Here is a 10172-nt window from a genome sequence, read left to right as displayed (position 1 = left end):
TATTCTACGATTTATTTGATTGATCGTAGTTAATGTTACACAATAATAATTTCTACTTCACCAACATCCTCATAAGATGGCCTTGGAGGAAACAACAATAAAATCTTAACATGAAGAGATGGTGCCTCGTAGCACCCAAAGATTATGTGAGCAGATGAGTGAGATGATGGCTACTAGTTAGACTGGGAATGAGTTGAACTAAGTCCATTTCGACTTAAATCGATGAAGATTATTTAATTAGATACGAGTTATTTTTTAGTTTGAATTTGACTTAGTTAAAGTTTACGAACTATTCAAGTCAACTGAAATTAATTCATTTGGACAACTGAAATAATTAATTCATTTAAAAAAATAATGCAGAATATTATATATGTGAATATCAATTTGTTTATATATATGATGACAATAAATATAAAAAAAATGCACGAGTCATAGTATAATAACAATAAAATAACAAATAATTATATATATATATATATGAAGTCAGCTCATGAACATAACGAGTCGAATTGTATTCAGCTCAAGTTCGACTTGTTTATTTAACAAACTTAATTTTCAACTCATTTGGTTCATAAACCAAGTTAGTTGAGCTAAATAATAAATTAAGTTTCAAATAAATATCGAGTTGGTTCGATTAGCCTTAGCTATAAATGATTAACAAGAACTTGAATCTCCTTATTAGACACTATGTCTAACCCAAATATATTAATGGTGTAAGGTTCCACTTGGTCCACAGATAAACTAAAATGTAAAAGTTCGATTTCTAAAAAAATGATACTTGTTAGGAGGGGAAGTCACACACTCTAAAAATGATTAGTTCTTTACCCAAAAAGGAATAGGAGATAAACTTAGTTATACAAAAAAATATTTATATGACGGACTTGAGCTAAATTTAAGCCAAGACTAGTGAGAAACTATTGATACTACTATACCCTTAATATACCAAGGCACTATGTATATTGTATAGTATACTACTATACCCTTAATCTTAGTGTACTCGGAAGTGCACACCATCTTTTATAATACTGTATAACTGTAATGTGCATGCTCGTTGTTATTGAGTACTACTTCAGTAATTAGGGTACCTAGAAGTTATCATCTTCATGTTCAGAGTTTGAGATGGATACATATATTCAAAAGCATGGAAGAGTACCACTTTAATTTCAACCTATAAATTATGCCTAAAACCAATGGGGACTAAAGCTATTCTCTCTTCTCACTCCACGTATCAAAGTATTTTAATGGACTACTGAAAATCAATAATTTACTTGCAAAATTAATAAATTATATTTTTTCAACCAATTATAGTTTAATATATATGAAATAGATTTCATCCCAAACTAATGACAGATTCAATGTATTAATTAATTTATTATATATCGAACTAGCTAGGAACACATATTCTCTCTATAATATTGTGTTACTCCATTGACATAATTTATAATTTATCAGAAAAATATTTAATAATTAAACTTTAACTTAAATTTATTTTTTAAACAACTAATCACAATTCATAATATATGAAGTGACACAGACAAAATACCATAAATAAGCTCAGCTAGAAATAATACAAGTGAATCTGTGTGAACTAGCTAGTGCGTTGTTGCCTTAAAAAATCAGAAAAAGTTTGTGGATTGTTGACAGTTACGAAGTGAAGGTGGGTAACATGGTTTTTTATTTGATCTATATGTAAGACAAAATGATATTGGGACAGATACAGTACGCAACAAATCTAGGATTTGTACTGGAGTCCAATTACGTGTGAATTCTGCTTGGTTTAAGACTTTGGGATTAGGTGGTCGGTTCATAAAGGCATCTTAATATTTTAGGATCTCCCCTAATCCCTTCCCATAATATCTCACTCACTCCATTCCAAATATCCAATAAAAAAATAATTATGTATGTTTGGCGGTGTAAAGTTTTGCTAGATTTAAAAAAAAAATCAACTATTCAACTCAGAAATGAAATGTTTCAAATGTTTCTAAATTTTTTTGCTCCAATTGAACCATTTGTACTTATTAGGATTCGATTCATGGATCTCTCAATTCGAGGAATCAAAATAGGAGAAATGAATCATTTCGTCAAAAGTCATGCCAAAAAAAATTAATTTTTTATCATAAAAATAAAATTACATTTTTTTCATTTAAGTCATCAAATAAAACACTTAAAAAATAAGGAAATATAACCTCTTCTGAGTTACAAAATTATTAAAGTGGATTTTTCATCTATTAACCTCTCATACTAAAGATAACATTACAAAATTACTAAAGTACTAAAGAACTTCAATCTTCTCCTAGCTATGCTGTAATTTATAGACGCATTTTTTCACCTTTCTAGATGCTGAAGATCGATCAATTATTGATTCGTTAGAATAGAGAGAACATAAAAGAAGATAACCCAATCATATTGTCTCTTATCAGACCTTTTAATTTCCTTTGGTGATGCTGTATATTTTTGTTATTCTTTTGATGTAAATTCGTCATTTCTTAATAAAATCGACTTGCCATTTCTTAATAAAATGTCCATCTCTTGAAATAGTTGGAGAGATTGAGGTTCGGGTACACCGGTACAGTACTCAAGTTATAACGTATAAGGAAAAATATGATTTATTTTTTAATTTTCAATATATATTATTCAAGAAAACAACTTCAAATTTCAGTAGACCCATATCTGTACTTTTGTCTCTCTCTTTAATGCTGAAAAACGTCTCACTAAAAAGAACCATGTAGTACAATTTCAGCACTTCATATAGATAGTGATGAGTTCTCACTAGTCTGAATGTTAGTAAGGGAAAAAGCTATTTTCAAGTCATCTTTTTGGAAGGCAATAAATGGAAGGTAAGACTCGAAACTATGAAATACACTTATTAAATGATCCATAAGTTGAATTTAGATGAAAGGGGTATATTATAAAATTTTAGAAGCTACAACAGTTGTTTATGGGTTGTAATTTTACACCTATTACTAATATTATTGTTAATTGGACCACTGATATTTTGAACATTGTTCATTCAATATAATGCTGGCGAGGTAAAGTTGAATTTGTAAGTGGTGGTAGTGGATAAAGTTTAATGACGGGCACTATATGATCGTTGTGTTCAATTACTCTCTTTCGTGCTTAAGCTGAAAATAGAATATGCAGAATTATCCTGGTAACTAATACTTAGCTAGTTAGCTCAATGTGTTTCCACTTGCCTAAAATGGTTGTCTTAGCATTTATCTCACATTTTTTGTTACTATTAATGGTATCCTCTTACCCTTTTGGGTAAAGAACTAACATTTTTTGAGGTGTGTGACTGTCCCTCCCAACAAATGTCGTTCCTATGAATCGAACCGTTGACCTTTTGGTCATCCTAGAGATCTAATGAGTCTTACATGCACTACTAGACCAACATCTATCTATCTTATGTTTTGATTCCTTATAGATGTTTTTTTTGGTTAAAGTTCATGCAATTTACAAATTTAATCTATCATCCTTTTCATTTTGATGCAGTGGTTACTACTAGCAAAGCCTTGACATGCAATACCAAAATTCCTTTACGTTGTTTTCACTTGCCTAAATTGGTTGTCTTAGCGTGTATCTCACGTTTTGATTCTTTTGAATGTTTCTGATGCAACTCACAAAATTCAATCTCGATCAAAAACTTTAAACCACTCATGCAATATAAATAGTACCTAATGCTTTATTCCTCTCTCTACAAAAGAGCTAACAATGACATACATAATAATCCTCACCATTTTGATGTATTCATGCATCATTGTTGTTGTTGTTGTTGCTACAAGCAATGCACCAAAGTTCTCATCCATTCTAGTATTTGGAGATTCAACTGTAGATACAGGCAATAATAATGACCTAATATTCTCTGTGTCCAAGGCAAATCATGAACCTTATGGAAGGGATTTCCCTGGTCAAGTACCCACTGGAAGATTTTCAAATGGGAAACTGATTCCTGATTTCATTGCCTCTTATTTGAACATCAAGGACACTGTCCCTGCTTATAAGGACCCAAACCTATCAAATGATGAACTTCTAACTGGTGTTAACTTTGCATCTGGTGGAGCAGGGTTTGATGATTTTAGCTCATTTTTTTCCCATTCAATACCTGTGTCTCATCAAATTGATCAATACTTCAGAGAGTATGTAGAAAAGATCAAGGAAATTGCAGGGGAAGATAAAGCTAAACAGATACTTGGTGATGCTTTGGTTATTATTAGTGCAGGTAGTAATGATGTCATTATCAATTTTTATAACTTACCCACTAGAAGGTTGGCGTTCAACATTAGTGGGTACCAAGATTTTCTGCAGAATAATCTTCAAACATATATCCAGGTAAACCAATGGTCAAGATTTTAAAGCATGTTTTTTTATATAATTAATACTTTTAATTAATGGAGAGATAAATACTTTAACAAAAATATAATTTTTAATAATATATTTATCTTTCTAATCACAATAAAATTATACTTTTTCATTAAAAACAAAGGGAGAAATATATATTAGAGAGTATACTATTTAATTAACAATAAAGAAACCAACCAATGGGCAAGATTTTAAAGGATTGTATTAATTGGGAGCATATCTATTGCTTTATAAAGTGTGTCATTTCATATACCACTGTTTGTTATTGGTTAAAAAATATATATTTAAATTAAAATTTTAAAAATTAATTGATTTTTTGACCAATCACAAGTAGAGAGTGATACACTTTTATGAGACACCAAATGTCCACCCATCTTAATTATACTTACGTATTCTAAGAACATACTTCTATTATTTTAAATCATGTCTTATATATTGTATTTATAATGATAATAAAGTAAAAATAATAACAAGAATAAAATTTTAAATTTTTTAATTGACATAAACTACACATCTTTGTTCATAGTATTAACCTAAATTGTGCAGTATTACAGAAAATAGCGTCCATATGGCCACAATTCTTATCATAGTGGAATTTTGTACCATACTAAACCTTCATACGTGAAAACACTCAACCCTACCAATTAATGGTCCAATCATGATTCGAACTATGTATGATCGGATTTCATTAGTTTAACAGTTAAATTCAAATTTAAAAGTTAAATTTGATCAATATTTATAATTATGTAAAGAATAAACATGACTTGACCTATTTTATTATGTAAATAATAGTGACATATTTTTTTGTGTGCCAAAAGTGGAGAATGCATTTTGCATTAACAACTTATAAATTAATATGATTTTATATTTTTAATCTTGTTTTTCAGTTGTTTTTTTTGTAGTTATTTAGGTCACTCTTGTACATATGATTTATTGCCACAATGTGTAAACCATTTCATATGTCATTGGTTATCTAGTTTTTAAGAATATATACATATATTCAAATGATTAACAAAATATATACATATATCATTTTATAAATCAAATTACAAATTCATAATAATAAATAATATTGAGAATATTTTCTTTAAAAATAATATGAATTATATTTAATTAAGTATATGGTGAATTCATGTTAAAAAATTATTGTACCAATATTTAAAGTCGAATTACCTTCAAGTGTAGGTCAGTTTCGGGTTAAAAAAATAACCCATTTAATATTTAACATCCTGAAAGGGACAATCCTTATCCATCCACTCACCCCTACTATGTTGTGCATATATGGCCCAGATTTTAAAACATTGTCATTAAGTTAAAAGAAACAATAATATTGTAGGACTTATAACTATAAAACATTGTATAAAATTCCAGCAATTATACGACCTTGGATGCAGAAGAATTGCTGTCGCTGGCCTTCCCCCGATTGGTTTCATACCTTTACAAATACTATTGAAATTCCCACATATGAATGATGAGAATTCAGATTCCAAAGACTACAATCAAAAATTGGAAAAACGATTACTTGAAATGCAAGCAATGCTTCCAGGGAGCAAAGTTGTTTATGCAGAGATATATGATCCATTGTTCGACCTTATCAGTCAACCTGAAAAATATGGTGAGCTATATTTGTGGATTATTACATTCTTTCTCCTTGTTTTGTGGCTAAAGTTTCTAAGTTTAATGTTTTTTGGATAAAAAATTATATTTGACTGTGTGATTTACGCAGCTTGTTTAAAAGTATAGATGGATTTTTGTGTGTAGAAAACTACCCTAAAAAAGCTTTATTCACATCCTTTCTATACAAAACATTACCGTACTATCCATATACGTTAACCCACAATTTTTTTAGTTGAATAAATTTAATATTATTGATTAATATTTCCATGACTAAAATTTATATAAGATAAAATAAAAAATTATTACATTTTATTCATATTATTTCTTTTAAAATAAATTTATTATTATTACTAATAATAAATTTTATATATTCTATTATTTAAAACTTATACTATATGTATATAAATTTTAGATTTACGTCAATATTAATATATGAAAGATTTAAAGTTTCTCATCAGCCATAAAAATAGACTTAATTTTAGAGAACTAATATGATATAATTTTTTAAGAGTGTTAAAGACAAATTTAGTTTTAAAAATAAAGTTATAAATTATTAATAAGGATAAGGTATTATACAATTAATTTACGCCATATAGTGTAAATCCTTGAGTGAGTATATAAATATAAAAAGACAGAAATTATGTACGCATTTAAAACAAAAGAAGTTTTTATTCAAATGTTTAAAGAAAACCAAGAATCATTTATGTATTATTTTAAAAATATTATATCTGACATATTTTGATACAGGTTTTACTGAAACAAAAATTGGGTGTTGTGGAAATGGGATTGTTTTAGGAGCAGCAGCTATAACTTGTAATAAGGCAACACCAATATGTGAGGATGCTTCAAAATTTGTATTCTGGGACTGTGTCCATCCAACTGAAACAACCTACCACTACCTTGCTAAGTACTTGGAAATGGAAGTCCTGCCCAAGTTTTAGTTTCTTATGGATTATATTTATAATAACTAAGGTGTTTATTAGCACTTGATTTACATATAAATATAAATGAATTTAATATCTATATACTCACAATTTAAATGTTTTTTACACTCTCAGCAAATCATTCACCATTTACATGTTAACCATTATTGACTCTCAAGTACAAAAAAACTTTACAAAGTTTATGAGTGGAATTTAACTCAAGAACCAAAAAAGGTTATCATGCACTAACTTAACTTATGTGTTCTTTAAGTGCTGTGCATTTCAGAAATGATTCTAGTATCATCTACATATCAGAAATGATTTTATAATTTGACTTTCACTTACAAACAATGAACACTGATCTTATACAATAATAAAAGCAAAAGATTATAGTATTCTAGTATGAAAGATATGTTAAAGAGAATAGTCTTGTTATTTGAATATCCAGATACTAAACTAACACTTCTCTTACATCTGCATACAATTCATTCATGTACCTCTACCTACACTCATATGTATTAGTGGTGCAAAATACATATTCATAAGAAGATACATGTACTATAAAGTACAAACTACTCAGTATAAAAATTGGAACAATCAATCGCTTTACCTTCACTCTAAGCCAGTTTCTGATCCACTACTTCCTTAAACAACTAATTCTCAGCCCAAAACTCTATCAGATTATCAGCATTCTTTTTTGGAAACCCTGCACAATTTCAACACATATTGATACTGTTGAGTTCTCAGGTGTTGCATCAGAATCTAACAAGGTACCACAGACACTTCATAATGGCCGAAGTCTATATTAGACACTTTTGGACACTCCTAACCATATTCTTCGATATTTTAGATTTTTCTGCGGTATTCCTATGTTTGTGTAGTATCGATTTTCCAAATATTAAGATGACGAATTCCTCTTCATATTAAGCCTAGACTTGTGATGGTTATGGTTACCATTGTAGAGTATCCCAATAATTCTCCCATCTATAGTCCTCTCAACTTTTTTCTTCACAGGGCAATTTGGGATTGTGCATTTGTAGTAACTTGTTTGATTTTCATTTCTGTCCACTTCTTTCTCTTCATATTTTCTCCAGTTGTAACCATCATCACCTATCCTTTTTCTTAAGGACTATGTTACTTGGTGTCCAAGGCTATAATCAGATTGAACACCATTTATGTCGTTGTCATCATCATTATCCCTTCGTTCAACTTCGTTTGCAGTATCAACTTCAATGGTTACATGATGATGGTCTTCAATTCAGAGTTTCAATCAAAGTAAAGGCTGCTCAGTAAATGATGCTTAACAAGTCTGGTTTTTTCATTCAGATTTTTATCAGATAAAAAGGAGTACAAAGAAGTGAGAAACATAATTAACCAGAATAGCTAGATGAGCTTTCACCAAGAAACTCCTTGAAAGTTTGCATTTTAAAAAAAATAATATCATGCTACTGATACTGACACTTACAATGGTGTAAACAATGATCTTCAACAAGTTCCATTTTCCAAATAGGTGTTTGAAAGAGGAACTAAGAGCAAAACAAAGCAGTCCAATGACACTTGAAATAAATCCCATAATTCTCCATAGCTTTTTCTGGATTAGCCGATTGGGAATTCTGATGGGCATAGTTCTAAATCTACAAAGTGTAACACTTAAATCTTCTTATTTATGTTATGAGAGGCACAGAAGAGTTTAAGATGATAAAATTATAGCCTCACATTCAATGGTTGGAACTTGGAAGACTCAGAAAGTCTTTGATGATGATAGTGATGAATAGTTCTTTTTTTGTAACATTGCGGTTCCAAACAGCTGTTGACAAATTTGTTCACACTCCTTGTTTGATATTTTTTGCCAAGGAAAGAACAACTTTGAATATCTTATTTTTTGTCCTGTGAGAATGAGGGGGGAAATGCATTAAAGTATAAAAGGAATGCACTCATTGATATTTACAAAAATAATATAAGACAACTCTATAGTCAAAGTTACTTATAAAAAGATAGCCTCATTTCGTTTCACTCAAGTGTTTCTTAAAATACTCAAATATTCCTTACCGTATTAGAACAAGAAAAGAGAATATGCACTAAATTAATTAAATATTTGGTGTGTCTTACATTGACTTGGAGGTACTTCTATTTATAATCAAAACTCTTGAAGATTATGTATCTAAAAGAAAATAGCATTAATGTTGGTTTCACCATATCTACTTCTTTTATTTGACTAAAAATTCTCTATTTCTTCAAGATGATTTCTACCCACTTCCTCTTTTTGCTCGACTCAATAAAGTCTTTTAACTATCTTTTTCTTTTAGCCAATATCCAATAACTACCCGATATTGGATGTTTTATAAGTAATTGTGGTTAGACTTTTCAAACATGACACTTTCATGCGTTTAAGGGTTTCCTAAATTATCAATAGCATTATCCGGATTAGTGTTGCTTTTATAATATATAATGAGGACAAAAATTCCAGTTTGAGCCATCCCTTCGGCTTCAGCAATTATATATTCAGCATCAACAGTAATCAATAACATATGGTCAGCTAAAAAGTTATTGTTACCGACAAACTAGGAGTGTACACTTGCACGAGTCGCTTCTTTGTTTATGCATAATGAAAATATAATATACATATACTTTATAATATCAATAAATCATGTATTGAAACATTATATTTCTCATTCATATAGGTGCAATATTAACATTGATTTTTGAGTGTATATGTAGCATATTAACAATTATAAATGTGTTTGTATAAGCATTTACTTGTTGAAAGTGTGATTATAGAAAATATTTGATTCTTAAATAACTCAATAAATAAAATTCAAATTGTATTGGATAATATCTCACCTTTATATTCTCTATATAAAATTATAAATATAAGGAATTATTTTTGGATCATATTTTTTGTGATTAAATTTATAAGTATCATATAAAGTCATAAGGATTTTTTAGTATATCTCTAAATGCTTATGTTTTATTTTAGATTAATGTTCATTGTGTATAAATATTTGAATATATTTTTAGCATTCAAATATTGTATAATTAAATGTTATTTATTTGATTATGTTTTAGCTAATAATCATTGTATGAAAATAACTCATAAATTAAAAACACACTAAGTTAGGATATGACAGATATTTTTTCTGATAAATTTAATCAAAATAATAAAAAGAGTCTAATAATTGATTTGTTATATTACTAATTAAAATACATATATTTTTCATGAATATATATACCATTGTTATCTTTTAATTAAATAATATAATAATAGTAATTAAA

General features: G+C 28.6%; 1 protein-coding gene across 1 annotated transcript; it reads left to right on the top strand.

The window, feature by feature from the left end:
* Positions 3645-7003, top strand: LOC109339199 (GDSL esterase/lipase At2g30310-like). Its single transcript, XM_019576616.1, has 3 exons — positions 3645-4329; positions 5731-5974; positions 6724-7003. Exons 1-3 carry the CDS (start codon positions 3712-3714, stop codon positions 6915-6917), a joined length of 1056 nt encoding a protein of 351 aa, XP_019432161.1. The 5' UTR covers positions 3645-3711; the 3' UTR covers positions 6918-7003.

This window comes from Lupinus angustifolius, chromosome LG02 (assembly GCF_001865875.1).
Source record: "Lupinus angustifolius cultivar Tanjil chromosome LG02, LupAngTanjil_v1.0, whole genome shotgun sequence".
NCBI classification, from domain to species: domain Eukaryota; kingdom Viridiplantae; phylum Streptophyta; class Magnoliopsida; order Fabales; family Fabaceae; genus Lupinus; species Lupinus angustifolius.
Note: the sequence above shows the minus strand (reverse complement) of the source record. Positions and strands in the feature narration are given on the sequence as shown.

Coding starts and splice junctions, on each gene's coding strand:
- LOC109339199 (XM_019576616.1), top strand. CDS start 3,712: ATGACATACATAATAATCCTCACCATTTTGATGTATTCATGCATCATT. Junction 4,330..5,730: donor ATCTTCAAACATATATCCAG/GTAAACCAATGG, acceptor ATAAAATTCCAG/CAATTATACGACCTTGGATG. Junction 5,975..6,723: donor CAGTCAACCTGAAAAATATG/GTGAGCTATATT, acceptor ATTTTGATACAG/GTTTTACTGAAACAAAAATT.